General features: G+C 37.1%; 4 protein-coding genes across 4 annotated transcripts; all 4 read left to right on the top strand.

The window, feature by feature from the left end:
- Positions 2,374-8,273, top strand: LOC18776220 (type I inositol polyphosphate 5-phosphatase 2). Its single transcript, XM_020563584.1, has 11 exons — positions 2,374-2,920; positions 3,026-3,149; positions 3,244-3,330; positions 3,676-3,763; positions 3,862-3,966; positions 4,209-5,040; positions 5,464-5,648; positions 5,939-6,047; positions 6,422-6,570; positions 7,156-7,383; positions 7,902-8,273. The coding sequence occupies exons 1-10, from the start codon at positions 2,891-2,893 to the stop codon at positions 7,367-7,369; spliced, it is 1,923 nt and encodes a 640-aa protein (XP_020419173.1). The 5' UTR covers positions 2,374-2,890; the 3' UTR covers positions 7,370-7,383; positions 7,902-8,273.
- LOC18776157 (peroxidase 20) lies at positions 8,802-10,603 on the top strand. Its single transcript, XM_007209294.2, has 4 exons — positions 8,802-9,202; positions 9,440-9,631; positions 9,772-9,937; positions 10,051-10,603. Exons 1-4 carry the CDS (start codon positions 8,981-8,983, stop codon positions 10,479-10,481), a joined length of 1,011 nt encoding a protein of 336 aa, XP_007209356.2. The 5' UTR covers positions 8,802-8,980; the 3' UTR covers positions 10,482-10,603.
- LOC18776634 (S-norcoclaurine synthase 1) lies at positions 11,017-13,280 on the top strand. The gene is made up of 4 exons (XM_007209229.2): positions 11,017-11,531; positions 11,681-11,928; positions 12,316-12,640; positions 12,832-13,280. Exons 1-4 carry the CDS (start codon positions 11,241-11,243, stop codon positions 13,075-13,077), a joined length of 1,110 nt encoding a protein of 369 aa, XP_007209291.2. The 5' UTR covers positions 11,017-11,240; the 3' UTR covers positions 13,078-13,280.
- LOC18778062 (transcription factor bHLH82) lies at positions 16,775-17,625 on the top strand. The gene is made up of 2 exons (XM_007208939.2): positions 16,775-17,024; positions 17,117-17,625. Exons 1-2 carry the CDS (start codon positions 16,775-16,777, stop codon positions 17,623-17,625), a joined length of 759 nt encoding a protein of 252 aa, XP_007209001.2.

Genomic DNA, 20,347 nt, shown 5'->3' with positions numbered 1-20,347 from the left:
GCCCTTTACTCCTGTCCATGTGGGTACCTACCACCAAAAAGGAAGATAACTAGCCAGCAAAAGGTAAGAATTTTATAAAAGTAGAGAGGATGGAAGGGAATTATATGGATCCAAAGCACTGCAACTAGTGTTTGCAAAACTGACTACAAGATATACCAATCTACAGGGCACTGCTCCAATTTTTACTTTCTTGTTCCTCCATGCTATTATCATCTTCTACACTATTCGAATGAGAATTGTTCTCTTAATATATACTCATGTGTGTTTATTTATATGTCTACTACACAAAATGATATCATAACCTGAACTATTCATTTTCTTAGAAAACCAATCAGCCAAATTGAAAAGAGTTTAGTAATATAATTGTGATTGAAAAAAAAAAAAACGAAAACATCATTTTTTATAAACTATTAAAACAAAAATAGTCGATTTAACTGATTATAACGTAATACTAAAATATGACTGCATGGTATAACTCGTTTACGTATTCTAATATAAGTGAATATTTATTAAAACTATATCCTAAAAGTGCCAAGGGCAGATCTATGTCAAGGGCAGGGTGCCTAAATTTTTCCAAATAAACAAATAGCTACATATGTTAGCCTGCACTCATACACTGCCCACTCAAGTCCTAGCGCACAGCTTCTCCTCTTCTCCTTTTGGCTGGGAGAGACTGCATATTTTTTAATGCTCCTCATTAAATAATATAGCTACTCACTCTTTTAGTTGCCATTTTTACCCCTCATTAGGTATTGTTCTTTTTTTTTTTCTTTTTTCTTCCATGAACATGTAATTGTGCTGTTATTTCTTTTTTACCCTTTGAGCATATGTTCTTTTCCTCATTCTTAGTACAATGAAGAAAAATCTTTACACAAAAACTGTAAAACAAAATACTATTGCTTATGAAGACAAAATACAATAGTCTTCTTATAGTTTCCACTTTTACATAATTACTCTCTGTGCATTACGACGAGTTTTAATTGAATTTTTTTTTTCTCTTCTTGAGATTTTCTTTTTCCAATATGAATAATTTGATGGTCATATTATTATTATTTTTTTAAAGAAAAAACAAATACAAGAAAAAAAAATCACAACAAATGAGAACTAGAAACACAAAACACTAAAGAGAAAAAAAAAACTCAAAGGGAAATATGATATGTAAATTATAGGCATGCATATGTATTGATTAATTTGCTACTTATTCAACAAGAATCTTTGGTAATAATTCTTTTATTTATTTATTTTATTCCTCTCTATGTATAATTTTTTATATTTATTAATTAAATTAGCTTGTATCGTCGAATAGGTATAATGTACTTTCCAAAATAATAAAGTACACCCAAACACATGTTCACATTTCCATTTTCACTATCTCCCCCAATTTGTTCTTTTTCTTAGTTGACGGCTAAAGTCTATTTCTAAATTTTCAATGCGCGGTGTATCATCATACTCCTCATATGCAGAACGCAATAATTGCAATTTTTCTTTCTCTTTTAACATATTGTGATTTTAATTTTCTAAAATAATTTAAAAAAATAAAAAAAGGGTAATGGATAGAAATGAAAACTCAAGAGTGCATGGCCTTCACATATAGTGCGTCGAGGCCATCGAACTGTGGTCCCTTTAAATATGAATCAATAGGTCGTTTTTACATATCATATTATATACATTCTTTCTTGTTGCTTTTGCAGAAAAGTTGCAGAAATAAATAACCGATGTCGGCCGTCCTACGCTATATTTTTCTCAAGGGTATTTTCTCTTTAAAAAAAATAATAATTATATTTTCAATAAATCTAAACCACACACTTTGATAAAAATTATTCGACTTTGATTCACATAATCTAAGTGCTAACCATTAAGAATTACTGTAAATATCGTAAACTTGTTATACATTGTTTGCTATTATCTAATAAATTAAATTTTATAATACATTAATTGTCTAACATAATATCGAAGCCCTAAGTTACGGGAATTCCGTTGATTCGAATCCTCATTTCCCCTTGTGCTCTACTGGTTTTCAAAGTTGGTTGGGCCTAATTTATTTTATAGTTGTGTAGTCGTAGTCAATGTTCTGTTTTGGTTGAGGCATCGTGACCTGACTTTGGTTGGTTTCTATTTCGAGCAAAGATTTAGAGTGGTAAATAGCCCATCATAACTGCCCTCGCTGGAATTTGGCATTGAGGTGTGATGAGCGCCACCTGTTTGCTTAAATGTTTGATACCTTATTGGTGGAATTGAGTTTTCCTTAGGTGTATTGGCAGTTTGTTTAATTGAATTGTAATAAACTATTCTATCAGTTGCTTTTTGTAAAATGAGGTATTTAATCAATAAAAAAATTTATTTTTTATTTCTGGATGGATGTTGGATTATTGATGTTTGTCTTTTACTGTTCTGTTTGCCTTGGTTATCTTAGCATTTAACTACCTGAAAATAAGAGCTGCAGTGGATATATCTGTTGGTCAAATGAGTTCAAGTCTGCTATCATGAAAGTGACATCAATTTTCTTGTGGAAATCTTTTTGGGAATTTATGATTTTTCAATACTATTTATGCTGTTGTTTTATGAACCAGAAAAATTATGATTTGAGTGGAAGGACCATTGAGTATTTTTCTTTTGCAAGTTGTGATTATGGATGTCTGCTAAATGTGTTCTCACTCATCTTCTCTGTCCTAGCATGAAATTTCTTGTGCTGGCAATCAAAGAAGCTTATTTATAGCCTACCTATTCTGGTGTTGCTTTGAAAAGCTTTTATTTATACCTCCAAGAATGGTGGCACCAGGATTCAAAGTCTACCTGTTTTAAGTTGCTTCCATATTTAGAGCTTGTGCCTTCAAAGTCTAAGTATATAAGCACTCACTGTATTCACTAGTAAATTTTTCAGCTCAACAGTATGAAAAGCAGAAGAGGAAAGCCCTCTGAGGTACGCTTTTTCTGTCAACCACTATTATGAATCTCAAGATTCAGCTCATGGTTTTCAGCACATGGTTTTCAGCTATTGATCTGCTCATGTTGCATTTTATTGCAGGCTTTCTGGCCTTCCCTTATGATGAAGAAATGGCTAAACATAAAGCCAAAGGAATATGATTTCAGTGCAGATGAGGTTGATACTGAAACTGAAACTGAAACTGAAACGGAAAGTGAAGATGACGGTATGGTTTCATGGTCTCAGCTTTGTACTCTTCAACATTATGTTTCTCGAGTATCCTGCGCTTAATCAAGTTTTCTGCAATTTTTGTCTTCCAGGTTACTCTCTCAAAGATGCAAGAAAGCACATGCGTGATGATCATGGCCTTAGAGAAAACCATTCTGATTTCCGAAGTCAACTTTCAGGCAATTCTTTTTTCACAGCTCATATCAGTAAATTCCGTTATGAGTATTTACTTGTTCCAAATTAAGCTCATCTTACCTATTTAATCTTGTAATTCTTATCACTAAAATCATTTCTGGACCTTTAGCTTTGATGTCAAGTTTTGATATGAGAGAGTGGAAAGGTAAATGGTGAAATTTCTTGAATAGGAAACCATTTCTGGGTATCTTAATCATATAGCTGTTTCTGCTTCATAACTAAATCTAAAGAATACTTTAACAACTTTTGATCATTCTCAGGTATCTCATAAGTGTTTATATCCATGTTCCCTATTAATATACATGATGTGTTTGTTTAATTTGCCTCAGATATTCCATCTAAGGGCTACCAGTTAAAACACCGGAGAGGGAAATCAGAAACTGTACGTGCTCAGTACATAAACACAAAGGATGTGAGGTTTGGCTATTATTCTCGTACACTTTCAATGTTAGCCTAGAAGTAGTACCAGTATGGTTCTTACTCGAATGTACCTTGGGGCACATGGTTGTATGTAGGGTGACAGTAGGCAGTTGGAATGTTGGTGGAAGACTTCCGTATGAAGATCTTGATATTGACGATTGGCTTTGTACCGAAGAACCAGCAGATGTTTACATTCTTGGGTAAGTTACTCCTCCAGTTGTTGGTCCTATATAATTCTTTCTTCCTTGACATAATCCACCTCGGCACACACTTCCAACGATTTGTTGCATACGGGATCTTTCCTCCCCTGCCTCAAAAACTGCATTTGATAACTGGTTAGCCTGGTATATTCTGGTGGCAGGAGCTCACCCAGAAGTATTTTATCAACATCTTATCTAGTTTCCATTTCATTTTCATTTGATTGGTACTAATTATCGTTCAGTTTTCAAGAGGTTGTCCCTTTGAATGCTGGGAATGTACTGGGAGCAGAGGATAACAAATCAATACCAAAATGGGAGGCAATCATTCGAAAAACTCTGAACAAATCCTTGGAACCTGAAAGCAAACACATATGCTACAGTGCTCCACCTTCACCAGTACAAAGGACTTCTTCTGTTGCTGATGTACTTGCAGAAACTAATGCTCATCCGTTAGATTTTCTGGGCAAGGAATATGTTGGAGCTACTAATGGTTGTGACTTGGAACATGGTCAATTGAATAAAGTACTCAGCATTGGGAGAAATTTGCAATGGAGGAGAATTTATGGCATTGATTGCGATAGTAGGTTAGATTGGCCTGAACTTTCATTAGATGCAACCCCTCAAGTTGTCTTCACCAGTTCCAAATTGCGGCGGGTGCTGAGCAGTTCTGCAAGAATGAGCTTTAATACGTCGGATAATCCTTTAATATTCAATCCTCAAATTTCCCAAAAAGATGGTGGATTGAAAAGATCACACCATAGCTCTGGGAACCTGAGGAGATCAATCTCTGTGGAGCAGCAAGAGATGCCTCGAGTTTTTGACACTCTCTCTAATGTGTCTGACAGTTTTTTGGAAGGGGAAGATAATATCTTTGATGAATTACCAAATGAACAACTGAAAAATGAAGTTATCGACGATGGAGCGAAGTTACCTTCTACATATGTCCGAATTGTCAGCAAGCAAATGGTAGGGATATATATATCCGTCTGGGTGCGTAAGAAGTTGAGGAGACACATTAACAATCTGAAAGTATCTCCAGTTGGGGTTGGTCTAATGGGCTTCATGGGAAACAAGGTACTTCCTGTTTTTTTTTTTCATGCTTGAAGTGCATCATCTTATGTGGAAAAGATGTTGGTGTTCCCCAACCTTAAGAAAGTTAAGACAATATGAATTTGGAATTGAAAGGGGTGTTTTTTTCTCAATCACAATCTACAATCTGGAGTAGGTTACATTGTATTGCATCAAGCTAATGTAGGGTGCTGTGTTTATTTCACGATGATAGTGAGCCATGTTCTATGAGTTCACTTGTTTTGATTTCAAATGAAAAAAAAAAAACAGTGTCCCTCAACATACTGATGCATTAAAATGTGATCAACTGCAGGCTGGAGATTGCATTAATTGTAGAGGAGACAACATGTTATAATGTGCTGATCAATTGTTGAATGTTCTTGCCTTAATGCTATTGACCATCTTCGTAATTCATGGTTGTTCAAGCAGGGATCAGTTTCCGTTAGTATGTCCCTTTTCCAATCGCGAATGTGCTTTGTTTGTTCTCATCTGTCCTCTGGTCAGAAGGAGGGGGCTGATCAAAGGCGGAACTCAGATGTGTATGAAATTATACGACGTACCTGTTTCTCGTCTGTCTTTGATACAGATCAACCGCTGACAATTCCCTCTCATGAGTAAGCATACAGTTGACATGCTTTTTAATTATATGTGTTTAAGTTGGCCGCTTCATAAGACTATAAGCCATCTATTTTTATTTTTATTTTTGCCATCATCTATCTTTGTTATGACTTAATATTGTGGAGGACAGAGAGAAAAATAAATTATGTTTATCTGTAGACAATTAAAATAAGAAACGAACTGCCCAATTTGTCATTTTATGGTTGAACCTCTCTCTTCTTTTTCATATCTATAATATACCAATGTGAACTGTGATTTGATGTGATTGGGGTGCTTCTATGAACAGCCAGATTTTCTGGTTTGGGGATTTAAACTATCGTCTCAATATGGAAGACGCAGATGTAAGGAAGCTCATTGCTCTCAAACGGTGGGATGAACTTGTCAGCAATGATCAGGTGAGATCATCGAACTTTTTGCACAACCATTCCAATATATTTAATTTTTATTCTCAGTATGAAACTTTTATGACCCGAATTCACTTTACCGGGCAATGATACACGAATTCTGCTTCCAAATCTCAATGATACCTTATGCAACTAAATATTGGATCTAACTTTGAGTCCAAGCTTATGGTCTTAAGTTGTTCACATTTGATTTTAATTCTTAGGGTTGCTGAGGACACTACTAAGAATAGACATTATTCATTCAAATTATTATTATTATTATTATTTTTTCTGAAATCCTACAATGTTCTTCATGAATAGTTCAGGAAACAGCATAAATATTTTGTGAACTGAACTGCCGTTTAATGCAATCACTCCATATGCAGCTAAACAAAGAACTCCGCAGTGGGCATGTATTCGAAGGATGGAAAGAGGGAGTGATAAACTTTCCACCTACATATAAGTATGAGATAAACTCTGACAGATATTTTGGAGAGAACATAAAAGAAGGAGAGAAGAAGAGATCACCAGCATGGTAAGTACAACTTTTGTGGGACCAGATGATTGTAATTGTTACAACATCACTTTTTTCACCAAGCATAGAATAGTTCATTGCCCTTTGAGTTGCTTAGAAGAAAAGGAAACAGAAAACTCATGAGCACTCAAGGTATTGATATTTTTATGATATTTCTACATTTTTTTAAAATTCTGATTGAATATTTCACCGATGCTTAGAAACTGTACTAAATATGGTTGTTCAAGCTTCTGTGGACTATGTTTCCAATTTGTATTTCAGTGCAACTAGACAGTTGTCAAGAACTTGGACAGTATTAGTTAACTTTCTCATTTGTTGTAGAACATCAAAACTAGTCAATTTGAGTAGGTAACTTGATAATGTTGAATTGACAGTGTATTTAATTTTTAGAAACTGCGCCTTCACTCACGATTGTTTTTCCTTTTGTTGGGTAGGGGGGAATTCTATAAGAGACCACACCATAGAATAATCTTCAGCTTCACGACTCTTTGTACTTTTTCCAGTCAATATAGTGGTGAAGTTATTACCATGATTCAGTCAATTGATGAGTATTTCCTCTTTATGTACTTGGTATTCCTGTAATAGGTGTGATCGTATACTATGGCTAGGAAAAGGCATCAGACAACTTTCTTACGAGCGGGCAGAAATAAAGCTTTCAGATCATCGACCAGTTAGTTCAGTCTTCATGGTTGAAGTTGAAGTCCTAGATCATTGGAAGCTGCAACGAGCGCTCAATTGCACTAGTGTAGCCGTTCATCCTGAGATCTTCCTGGATGAAGATGAGGATTTGGACTATTAATTAGAAGAGATCAGGTAACAATCATGAGATTTTTTTTCCTTCTGAACAGTATTTGGAACTCTGTCAATATGAGCCCACTGCAATTTAGAGTTATTATTTCTCTAAATAGCATAAGCAACACCAAGGCAACACCTGAAATCTTTTGTTGTGTAAACCTCTAAAGAACTGTGTGGTACAAATCTAACTTTTAATTCAGTGGTTTTGGAAATGCTGTTAAATGAGCCTTTGCTTGTGTTACCTTTTCCTGTCACTCTACCTGACTGCATCATTAAACAACAATGAAATTGTTCAGGAGTTGTTATGAACAAAAAATAAATGTATAAAAATTCATGCCATGTTCAAGTATTTTTTTACAGTGAGTTCCTGAGAAGAATTTGATATGAAGTTGTATTAGTAATTCTGTGTTTGTTGCCTTCCTGTTTACACTTGCTGCTGCTATGTGGTAATTCGCCTATTGCTTCTTTTGCCCTTAAACAACATAATGATGTTTTTGCATACCTATACTAACATGGACTGATTATCTTTTACACAGGAAATTGCAGGCCATGCTGACAAGTGTTGAACGCTGGTATCGTTTTTGACAGATGGGATTCAAGATGCTGCTCTCAAACACCATAACTGACATACCAGTATGGAAAACAGTAGCTAGGATAACAAGAAGTTTATATATATATTATACAAGTCAAGGTATTAATAGTATATATCAAAGGGGAAAAAATCATCTTTCTTTAACAGATCTTAAACTTAAAACAGTTGCGATTTTCGTTTGTATATTGGTTTCTTTGTCTGTGTATTATCTTTTTCTTCTCTCTCTTCTGTAGTTAGAACTTCTGGGTTGTGTCTGTGGAACAGGATAGGAATCATCTGACAATTGAATAGAACATGAAAGTTGCCTTGTGTTTCTGACTTTGGATCTTGGCTTTGTATGGATGAAGTAAGTAAAAAAGAACTAGGAAAAATTAATGGTTTTCTGACTTGGAGAACAACAAAAAGGAACTAAAAAAAACGAAATGGATTTTCCAAAGTCAATGTATAGGAAATACAAAATACCCAAACACTGTACCAAATAATGCAGTCTACAAATGCACTATACACTATCTTGCTAAGTGACAGAATAAGGGTGGGGTAGAAGTATTTTTTTTTTAAATAGAGAGAGGGGGTTCGAACTTCTGCCGGGGGTGTAGAAGTGATACTCTCTACCACCGGAGCTAATATAAGCCCCAACAGAATCGGGCATATTCAATCCGGCACAAAATGGCTGCTTTCTGGTTTTCAACCTGTACCATTTGCTAATAACGGGCTTAACCGTAATTTGTGGACCCATGAAATAGTCCCCATGCCCTTGAACCTAAGTAGTTAGCTTTTGAGATAATGAGAAGACAATTAGGTAAGAGTAGTTGCATCAACTTTCAACAAAATATCAAAAAGGAATGTGGTTATGCTAAGTTGGTTTGAAAACATGGAAGGCAACATTTTGAAGCAAAGTACAGTAAAAACGTCACAGTAACGCCTATATAGATCAAACTAGTATAGATGGAGATGTTACTTCAACATTCCGGTCTCAGAAATTAATCCAATCAACACTATAAATCCATTATTTCATTTTCTACAATGGAGAACATGAGGAGGATGTTCTTGATAGTACTAACAATGGTTTTTCATGGCACTGGAACTTCTGTTGAGGATGATGGACCTCTATTTCTTGACTATTACAAAGAAAAGTGCCCTTTGGCAGAAGAGATTGTGAGGCGTAGTGTTGCAATTGCGGTGGCTAAAGATCCTCGAATGGCGGCTTCACTCCTTCGCTTGCATTTTCATGATTGTTTTGTTATGGTTGAGCCTCTCTCTCTCTCTCACCCTCTCCCCCTTCCGCACACGCGCACACACACAAACACACACGGAGCCAAATTTGCTGACTTTGGTTTTGCAAGTTTGTCTTCCCTTGTACCAGTCAGTGCATGCATACTGCAGGGGAGAGACACAGCAATATCATAAATATGAAACAAGAATCAATACTATACTTCGATCTTCTTGTTTTGTTGTTAACAGTTTTTGTTTCTTTGGAGTTAGGGGTGCGATGCATCTGTTCTTTTGGACAGCTATGGAGGCATAGTCAGTGAAAAGCAAGCCGGCCCAAACCTAGATTCTTTACGAGGATTTGAGGTTGTCGATGAGATAAAGTATCACCTGGAAGAGGCTTGTCCAACAACAGTTTCATGTGCTGATATTCTAGCCTTGGCTGCTCGCGATGCTGTTGCATTGGTACATCTCTGTCTCGATGTTGTCCATAAGAGATGTGATCAGAAATAATGTCCTCACTAAATTTGATACATGTAGCATCACTCTCTCAAAAATTGTAAGTATTTTGTAACATTTTTCGTTTTTCTTCTGTTGGTGAAAAGAGAGGTGGACCAAGCTGGAATGTGTGGCTAGGCAGGAGAGACTCACTGGAAGCAAGCTTCAGTGGTGCCAACCAGTTCATCCCCGCTCCAAATTCCTCTCTAGAAACTCTCATTGCCAATTTCAAACAACAGGGCCTTGATGTAGGAGACTTGGTTGCCTTGTCAGGTAAGTTATTCAAGAATCAATATCATGTGAAAAATATGCCTTTTTTCTTTCTTTCTTTCTTTCTCAATGAAATTACTATTAAATGATAGGACTTACAAAGGGTAGATCTGCAGGTAGCCACACAATGGGAAGGGCAAGATGTTTAAGTTTCAGACAGAGGGTGTATGATGTAAACTTCAGAGGAAAATACGAATTATACGATAAATACAAGAGATATACGACCTTTCGAAGAATGCTACGGTCCATATGCCCGAAATCAGGGAGGGACGATGAATTAGCACCGCTTGATTTTCAGACACCAGCCAGATTTGACAACCATTACTACCTTAACATACTCCAAGGGAAAGGTTTATTGGGGTCTGATAATGTGTTGGTCACACAAGATCATGACGGGGAGATACTAAAGCAGGTGTGGGCTTATGCCTCTGATCAAAAGCTTTTCTTTGCTTCATTTGTAAAATCAGTGATCAAGATGGGAAATATCAATACATTGACTGGAAACCAAGGAGAGATCAGGAAGCATTGTAGGTTTGTCAATGCCTAGCCTAGGTAGTGCATGTATGATATTGAACTCGAAGTTCATTTTATGGGTTTCTTATTATCTGCAATACATGCTTTAGAAATTACTGATAGCACTTTAAATAGACTTCACCCGATCTTCTAATATCTTCTAATGGTTAGTTGGTATTTTTCATTTTTAGAGTTGAAAGATCTTATGAGTTCGAAGCGCCTTTTTCATTGACGAAAAATAAAAACATAAAAGATTTAAAAGATCAATGATGAATCAATACGACATGACAATATTTAAATTATAAATATTATCAAAATAATAGATGGAATACGACATGGCAATATGAAACCGTCACATGTGAGGACACTTTTGTCTCCCTGGAATATTTACAATCACCCAAAACAATGTTACTTATAGGGACTTGATTTTTTAAATAATGTTAGACTTGTAGGACTTGATTTCTTAACAATGTTAGACTTGTATGTCCAAAAATGTAATTTGACCCTTTAATTTTTAGGTTAAACTTAAAATAAAGAACAATTGCACTTTCAATAACAACAAAAAATGCCGGATGAGCAAATTTAAGAATTTACTCTTGTTTTTGTTTGAGAACATAAATAACAAGCTAAGCATCTTTGTTTCTTCGAAAGACAAGCTTTCCCTAAACAAATAATTAAGATCCAATGCCGTCCAAAAAGGGTAGATGCAAACAGATGCTTAGCACTCCACGTGGCATTGATTAGAGTTGTGTTCACCAAAGTACATATCTATATAGCAGAATGTCTATAATATATGGCAGAAAGAATTTCAATCCTCAGTGTGAGAATGGAGACTGAGGTACTCAGCAGAAAGGACCTGGGTGGTTCTCTCCCAGTTGAGAATGTTCAAGCTCTTGCTTCCAACAACTTGAAGGAAATCCCGCCCCGATACATCCGGCCTGAAATTGAACATGAGGAAGTTTCCATGGAGGACTCGCTTCAAATTCCGGTAGTTGATATGAGCAAGCTAATAGGGGATCCATTAGGCCATGGTGAGGAATTGGCAAAGCTTCACTTGGCTTGTAAGGACTGGGGTTTCTTTCAGGTATTAGTTGCTGTCTTTTAAATATAAACGTATAGTTGAAAGTTTAAAAGCATTTACTCCTTCATCCGAGGTCCTGTTCCGGATATTATCCGCTATAAGATTTACATTAATAGTTAGATGTCTTGATATGAATTGTGGTGTTGGTGCAGTTGATCAATCATGGGGTATCAGAAGAAGTGATTGAGAAAATCAAGAGTGACACAAAGGAGTTCTTCCAGCTGCCATTAGAAGAAAAGAAGGCTTATGCTCAGCTGCCGAATCATATTGAAGGCTATGGCCAAGCCTTCGTTGTTTCTGAAGAGCAAAAACTTGACTGGGGGGACATGCTCTTCCTTCTCTCTCAACCAGTCTCCCTAAGAAATCTTACATTCTGGCCTACCCTTCCCACTTCTTTCAGGTACTTATGCAGTCTATGATCAATATTCTAAATCAAATCAAACATGCGATTAGCAATAACTATAATTCTTTAAGATCCGATCAAGTTCTAAGCCTTGGGTTTTTCTTTCGTTGTTTTATTTTTGTCATTCAATTTAGGTGTGGCAATTTTTGACATGACAACCGAACTCGAACCTAACATAGCCTAACATGAATATAAAAGGACATGTTAACTTAAATAATTAACAAGAGTCGGATTAGTGTCAACACAAGTAACTCGATTTTGACACAACAAACTCCTTTAACTCGTATTCTGACACAGAAAAAATGGCTCGGCATTGAACACGAGCCATTAGCATTAGTCACGTTGCTATATTGATGTACTAATTATTGGTCACTTTGCTACCAGGGAGACCCTGGATAAGTACTCGGTGGAACTACAGGAAGTGACAAAGTACCTATGGAAGTTAATATGTAAGAACCTGGGGCTCAATTCAGAGAAGCTAGCAAGCATGTTTGAGGATGGAACTCAAGGTCTAAGAATGAATTATTATCCACCTTGTCCGCAGGCTAGCAGGGTTATGGGTCTCACTCCACACTCCGATGCTGTGGGTTTGACTCTACTAATTCAAGTTAATGATGTTCAAGGGTTACAAATCAAGAACAATGGCAAATGGGTACCTATAAAGCCAGTACCCGGTGCATTAATCGTCAACATCGGCGACATCATTGAGGTACCACAATGAATACTCAATAGTTTATAAGATTGATAAACCACATTTTTTGACCACATTGTATAGAAGTAATGTGCCTATGAACAATCAATGTGATAATGTATACTCCATTTGGAACATAATACTGTCAAACAAATGTAGTCTCTCCAACAGTACTTGACGCTTTCCATCTAATCACTATGTTGTTGCAGATATTGAGTAATGGAGAATATAAGAGCATTGAGCACAGGGCTGTGGTGAACACAGAAAGGGAACGGCTTTCAATTGCAGGATTTCACAGCCCAAATATGATGAGCATGATTGGTCCTCTGCCCGATCTTGTCAAGGAGAAGGCAGCAAACTACAAGGCTATAAGCAATGAGGAGTACATTAGACTTGTTGTAACCAGCAAACTTGACGGCAAACACCTACTCGACCATATGAAATTGAAGCAGTGAGAAACTCAAGGCAACAACATTTACAAAAACATTCATCTGCTTATTTGTTTGTCTGAAATATTGACTTTCGTGACTATTGAGCTCAAAAATTTAAACAAAGACAAGAACTAATAATTTGGAAAAAGGTGATGATACCAAATTGGATTTTGTACACCTTTCATATAAAATTAGAGGAATGCTAGCTACCTTCCCCTCTTATCTTATTCAATCTAGCCTACCCATTCTCGTGCTGTGTATTACTTAAGCACTTAACACTGAAGTCTCCAACTCTTTCAAAACATAAATTTCAATCACCCTTACTTACCCTTATATGAGAGTTAGCTAAAGCATTCATTAAGGGTAAGCATGTCAGAAATAATATGTTTTGAAAAAATTAAAGGTTTAGCATATGTATTTGCATGATACACAAGACTGCAGGCGAATGAGAAAGGTAAGAAGAATAAGATAGCAAGGGAAGGTACCTAGCAATCCTCTTGCCACAATTTAGGATGGACAACAATGCCAAATTTTCACATTGAACGACCTCCCCCAATATGCCATTCACTATTTCAAATAATAGCATTGCCATTTGCTATGAAAAAAGTGAAAATAATGCATTTGAATGCTCAAATGGCTTTGTTGGAATGCCCTAATAACCAACTGTTTTAGCTAAAATTTGGCAACAATTAAATGAACAATACCACAATACCGGCAACTTCTCGCCAAAATAATGATCTCTAACCTCACTCAATCCTTACTTCTGATGTCAACAATACAGGTAAGTAGATTTACAGTCCCTACTAGCCACAGAGTTATACATAAACCCCATTCCACAACATCTCCACAGACATATTGAACCACACTAAAAAAATGAAAATTCAGCGTATGCTCGCTATTAAAGCACCCAAAGGGGTTGGTAGGATCAAGGTTAAGCACACCATTGTCTCAAACAAAATAGCCACCATTTTAAGACCACAATAAATAATGAAAAGTGATTTTGGTAATGAGAATGGCAATAAAAAAGTAATTCAAACGGACAGAAACAATCTAGAAACACACAGATATGCCAAGGTGAATATGGAAAAGAACAAGGGCATCAGTTCTCCAAGATGATAAAACATCAATGAATATTTCAGATGCAAATTACCCATTATATCAATGAGAATCATCAGCTGCCCAAAGCAAAGAAGCATTCCAACCATCCAAGGGAAAAGGAAGGAAGTTAGCTAGAAAGCAATCAAACCCTGTCGGGATTCACAGTAACATTACACTGTTATCAGGGTACTGACATACATGAATTCTTCTCCTTGCAATACACAATTTGAAGAGCATTTGGAGTGTAAAAATAGACCCTCTCGAAATTTGGACTACCATTGAAGATGCTCTTAGAGATGTTCTAAGAGCATCCCCAATGGAGTACAAATTTGAAGATGACCCATTTCTCATCTTCCAAAGAATTTTATCCCACTCTAAGATATTCTTCAATGAAGATCACAATACAAAAGAAAAGAAAACATTTTTATTTTCTCTTCAACCCGAACCTCATTCAATCCCTCCTTCTGATATTAAGAGTACAGGTAAATAGATTTGCAATCCCTACCGGCCAAAGAGCTATACATCAAACCCATTACGTATTATCTCCACAGATATCTTTAACCACACTACAAAAATAAAAAGATTCATCATATGCTCGGTATGAAAGCAACCAAAGGGGTCGGTAGGATCACCATGGCCTCAAACAAAAATAGTAACCATTTAAGAGCAAATTAAACAATGAAAAATGGTTTTAGTGCTGACAGTGGCAGCAAAAAAGTAATTCAAAAGGAAAGTAGCATTCTAGAAACCCACAAACATATGCTAAGGAGAAAATGGAAAAGAACAAGGGCATCAGTTCTCCAAGGTGATAGATAAAACATCAATGAATATTTCAGACGCAAATTACCCATTAATATCAATAAGAATCATCAGCTGCCCAAACAACAAAAGAAGCACTCCAATCATCCAACAAAAAGAATTTGACGCAATTCAGACAAACGTGTGAGTGAAAGCGATCAGAACCTGTCGGGATTCACAGTAACATCACACTGTTATCAGTGTACTGACATACATGAATTTCTTTCGTCACCTCGCTTTCGTTCATCTATCATTCCTAAAAATCCAAGTTAACAACAACAACAACAACAAAAACATGTCACCAAACCATGAAAATGAAAGATAAAGAAAAAAGGCAGAGTGTGCGTGCTGAAGAGAGAACACAGAGATTTAGCGAGTGAGAGACTCGAGGGAGTAGACGAGGCTGAAACAGACAACTTATAGACACTGAGAGAGAGAGAGAGAGAGCAAAACCCTAGATTTACTTTTCCTTTGTGGGCTGAGATCAAGTGCCCCTGGCCCAGATCCTCGCTAGACTAGAGTAGCAATCAGCCCACAACATGACAGTGAGACCGTACACCAGCAAAGCTTCAGATGTTGGGTGTGGACATCTACAAATAGTTTTCACATCGTCTTACAAAGCCCACTAGTTCGACTCACTGTTATTTAGTACAAGAGACAGTGGGAGGAGGGTATACACAAGTTTTCATTGGATGCCTAGGTGTCTTAAATCTTTACCCACATAGATAGAAGTAGAAGAACTCAACCAACGAACTATATCCCAAATGACAACCGTAAATTCACTAAAATGTAGGGTGGGCACCGTTTAGTTTGATTCGAGATCTTAGATCTTAAACCAAATTGACCACACCAATAACTAACCAGTTTAGGTCCGTTTAATTTAATGAGATTCTGAGTCTGAATTGATTCATTATAAGTTTTTATTCCACACCTATTTTTAAATTACTTTTTTATTGCTTTCAATCTCGAGATTAAAGCCAAATTTTGGTTTTTGAATTTGAAATACAATTTTTCTTATTTCTTTTTCAACATAATCCTAGATCGACTAATAAGAGCATGACATGTACAATAAAAATTATAAATATTTTGTTTTATCAAAGAATATTCTTTTTCATACATGCGTGCCAACTACTAAAATCCAAGCATATATTGATATTTTCCCCACTTTAACCACCTAGATTTAAGAAATATAGAAGACATCAATACAATTAGTAGTGGACGGACCACCTATATTTGAACTGTACAGTAATTGTATGTCTCCGAGGTAGAATTTATATATTATTGCTTGTATATAGCGAACGACTGTCAAAACATTTAACAGTATTATGCACGGTACGAATGAGAAGGTGCTCACTAGTTACTACCCAAGCATATTCTTCTTAAATGAAGGTTCTTTCATTTGAATAGAAAAATGAATTAAATCTATTTGCTTTTTAGCAATTAGTGTAAAAAGATAATATTTGTGTTAAAAGGTAATATATGTTGTAAATTATAAGGTGGAGCCCACATGTTGGAAGGTTTTGCCTACAAAAGGGTTCACATCCTTCCTTTGTAAACATACAGATAATACTGAAGAGAGAACAACAATTCTCTACTCCTAAATTCTCTCCTCAATTCTTTGGTTTTATAACACGTTATCAGCACGATTATCTCTAAAATACCAGCCGGGAAATTTGATCAAAACACTCATGCCTTCTTCCAAAACTCTCCGTGAACCAGTAGCCTTTGACTCTCTGTCTGCCTTTCTTCTTCATCTGCATCGAAAACCCAACAAAGTTTTCACCTTTCACGTTATTATAAATCAGGGAAACTTCAGAAAAGAAAAATGGGTGTGGTGAGTGTTTCTGCTTGCCTTGCCTCTCTACTCATCTCACTAATGTGGGTAGCTGAAGCAAGAATCCCAGGGGTGTACAGTGGGGGTGCATGGGAAGCAGCTCATGCCACCTTCTACGGAGGCTCTGATGCCTCTGGCACCATGGGTGGGGCTTGTGGATATGGAAATCTCTACAGCCAAGGCTATGGCGTGAGCACAGCTGCGCTGAGCACTGCCCTCTTCAACAATGGCCTCAGCTGCAGTGCCTGCTTTGAAATCTAGTGTGCAAACGACCCAAACTGGTGCCACTCTGGAAGCCCATCAATTTTCATCACTGCACCAATCCTGTCTCAGCTGTGCCACTCCAGCACCAGCTCATGATGTCCAGATCAACGTCCGCCAACTCTGGCTTCGTTCCCATGGCCTTGTCTTTGGGCAACGGAGACTTTGACCGCTCCAACAACGACGTCGTCCAGGGTTCCTCCTCCTTTAAATCTCCCAATCCTGTGGGAGGTGAGGGGGCTTCTTCTGTTCAAACCCTGTTCAATTGGTTCTCTGGATCACTGCATGGGGGGGCTACTACTCAGTCTCCCAATCAGCATTTTCACCAACCTCAGGGAGGCTCGCTGCAGGCACAGAACTATGGAGGTCCAGGGGCGGCGATGAACCAAGGTCCGGCGAGTGGCTCGGGTGGGGGCGGGGGTGCACCCGCACAAGCCAGACCCAGAGTCAGGGCGAGGAGAGGCCAAGCCACTGACCCACACAACATCGCTGAAAGATTACGGAGAAAGAGAATCGCAGAGAGAATGAAGGCTCTGCAGGAGCTGGTTCCCAATGCGAACAAGAACCAAGTTTGCTCATAGATTTGTTCGATCCCTCTTGCAAATCAGATCCCTCTTGCAGTGAGGAAGGTGTGCACTCTGGAGCTTTTCTCTCCCAAGAGGATCGAGGCTCTCAGACCCATTAGGGAAGATGAGGTCACTGCCATGGTTGAGTCCATTTTCAAGCACTGTCACTTTCTTTATTCTCAGTGCTCAACAAAAGGAATATCACGCAGCAATGATGAAAGCAAAAGAAGATCCAACAGCAAACCCACCGAAAGAAAGAAAAATTATAAATTTAAAAAAAAAAAAAAAAAAGGTCACTCACGTGGAGCTCCATAGAAGCACAGTAGCACAGGCACACGAGCCCCCACCCACCTGTCCTTAGAAAAATCCAATAAGCTCTATGCCCCTTATGCTCTCTATTACTTTATTATTTCTCTACAGTATTTAATAAACCAATTGGTGCAGGTGTGCAGATTACAGGTGGAAAGCATTTGATTTGAGAGACAAGCATGATGCCTTCCACAAACGATAATAATATTATCTACTATGTTATTTGATCGTGGTGTTGATAAGAACCCACAAATAATTGTCTTTACTTTTTCCACACATTTATTTTATTTACTGTATGGTGTAGGTTTATTACCCATACAACAGTATCTATTTAAAAGGGTGGTGCGGGTTTATCGTCCACGCCTTTACTTTTATTTAAATGTATGGAGCAGAATTAGTGCCCTTACAAGCACGTTTGCTTTACCGCAAATTTACTTTTACTTAAAGTATGATGTGGAATTGACCCTCATACTTTATGAAATTACTTTACTATACATTATTTACTGTATGGTGTAGGTTTATTACCCATATAACAGTATCTATTTAAAAGGGTGGTGCGGGTTTATCGTCCACGCCTTTACTTTTATTTAAAAGTATGGAGCAGAATTAGTGCCCATACAAGCACGTTTACTTTATGAATTTAATTTACCGCACATTTAATTTTATTTAAAGTATGGTGCGGGTTTATCGTCCATACCAGTAATTTATTTATCTGCAATTTATTTTATGGATTAATTGTGCTGTATGATGAGTTTTTACAGTATGCAGATCAGAACCAGAAGTTCATTGATCCTCATCATACAATTACATCAGGACTTGAAGATCCTTGATGATGATGTTAATATGAGAGCTAGCAGTCTCTCCGATACTATATTTGTAAACATGTGATTGGACTTGAGGGTCCTTGATCCCTAACATGTAAATAAGGACCTGGGGTTCCTTAATGATGTAACAGTACCGTATTGTTTCATAATGCCGTACACATGGATGATAACTGTACTGGCAAATGTACTGTCCACATGAATAGATACGTATTCATGACTTGATGAATAGTACCGGATATATGAATAGTGACGTATACATAAATATTAACCATTTTGGGTAAACCGTCACTATATTCAAAAGGGAACCTGCAGTTCCTTAAACTCATGGATTAGCAATTAAATGAGATGCCAGAAGTTCCTCAAAATATGGACAATTATGTAAGGGCTTGAAGTCCAGAAATATGTACAGAAAATTGTAAAAAATATATGAGATATTAGCGTGGCTTTTACTCCATTCATATTTCATGTCCATTTGAAAAGGGCGAATAAATTCTGAGTTTGTGTTTAGCCCAGGCCAAAAGTTCCATACATTGAAATATGAAATTTGGGAGAGTCGATGTGGTTATTTGAACCTATAAGGCACAAGGTTCCAAACCGTCATTTTGAAAAGGCATAAAAAACCACAAGTGCAAGTTTAAGAATGTGCGCAATTATTATAACATGAAAGGAACATACAACAGATAGATTTTTCCACCTGCAATGAAGGTGCAGGCCCTGTAAAATCTATAAAAATACATTATGTTCAGGAAGCCTCTGAAGGAAGAGGACGACGCCTCTTAAGCTTAGCCATGAGCCTCTCGTGGTCTCCCAAAATTCTTTCATTGGAGACCTGCAGCATGTCTAGCCTTCTCAGTGTATCAACAGAGTACGAACTCACCAGTTTCAATAAGGCATTATTCTCTCCTTTAAGTTTCTCAACCTCCTGTTGAGACTCATGAAGCATTCTTTGGAGAGACGAATTTTCAGTTGTTAGCCTCTCAACCTCGTTTGCTCTAGCACGCAAACGATCAGCCATGTTAGAAACAGAAGCAGCACTCTAAATGCTAAAAGCCATTGAGTCATCAATAGCCTCTTCCTCAGACCTCCCTGTTAACAGCATTTCATCCATTGGAGTAATGAAATTCCTAGCTACTATGACAGCAGTAGCATCATTCATCATCACAGAATCATTAACTGTGAGATGACGATTTTGGGATACAAAGGATGGACGCCAAACTTTGGCGTCACTGGTTGTTGTGGGAGTATCATTTAAATTAAAATAATTTGGGCAGGAAGAAGAGGAAGCCATTTTTTAAGAAGGTTTCGAAGAAAGTCTTAAAAAAACTAAAGTTTCAGAAAATGAAGGAAGTTAAGTTGAAACGCAGTTGCTCCAATCAAGTTTTGCAAAGGCAATATCTATAGGAGGAAATATGGCTACAGTTTTAGGCAATATCTATAGGAGGAAATATGGCTATAGTTTTTTAGGATCCCAATATCTTTTCGGATCCCCATATTCTCTTTTTCTTTTCCAGATTCCAAAACTTCACGTGGCCTCCATTAATGTTTGTCGGCACTTTCGGCGTTTTCAAAGTATTATTTTCGTCAAAAGCCGATCTTGCTTTGCG

This window comes from Prunus persica, chromosome G5 (assembly GCF_000346465.2).
Source record: "Prunus persica cultivar Lovell chromosome G5, Prunus_persica_NCBIv2, whole genome shotgun sequence".
NCBI lineage: Eukaryota > Viridiplantae > Streptophyta > Magnoliopsida > Rosales > Rosaceae > Prunus > Prunus persica.
The sequence above is the reverse complement of the archived record's forward strand: the minus strand, read 5'-3'. Positions and strand labels throughout refer to the sequence as shown.

Coding starts and splice junctions, on each gene's coding strand:
- LOC18776220 (XM_020563584.1), top strand. CDS start 2,891: ATGAAAAGCAGAAGAGGAAAGCCCTCTGAG. Junction 3,764..3,861: donor ATAAACACAAAGGATGTGAG/GTTTGGCTATTA, acceptor GGTTGTATGTAG/GGTGACAGTAGGCAGTTGGA. Junction 6,571..7,155: donor AAGAAGAGATCACCAGCATG/GTAAGTACAACT, acceptor TTCCTGTAATAG/GTGTGATCGTATACTATGGC.
- LOC18776157 (XM_007209294.2), top strand. CDS start 8,981: ATGGAGAACATGAGGAGGATGTTCTTGATAGTACTAACAATGGTTTTT. Junction 9,203..9,439: donor TTCATGATTGTTTTGTTATG/GTTGAGCCTCTC, acceptor CTTTGGAGTTAG/GGGTGCGATGCATCTGTTCT. Junction 9,632..9,771: donor CTCGCGATGCTGTTGCATTG/GTACATCTCTGT, acceptor GTTGGTGAAAAG/AGAGGTGGACCAAGCTGGAA.
- LOC18776634 (XM_007209229.2), top strand. CDS start 11,241: ATGGCAGAAAGAATTTCAATCCTCAGTGTGAGAATGGAGACTGAGGTA. Junction 11,532..11,680: donor AGGACTGGGGTTTCTTTCAG/GTATTAGTTGCT, acceptor GTGTTGGTGCAG/TTGATCAATCATGGGGTATC. Junction 12,641..12,831: donor ACATCGGCGACATCATTGAG/GTACCACAATGA, acceptor ATGTTGTTGCAG/ATATTGAGTAATGGAGAATA.
- LOC18778062 (XM_007208939.2), top strand. CDS start 16,775: ATGGGTGTGGTGAGTGTTTCTGCTTGCCTTGCCTCTCTACTCATCTCA. Junction 17,025..17,116: donor CAACAATGGCCTCAGCTGCA/GTGCCTGCTTTG, acceptor ATCCTGTCTCAG/CTGTGCCACTCCAGCACCAG.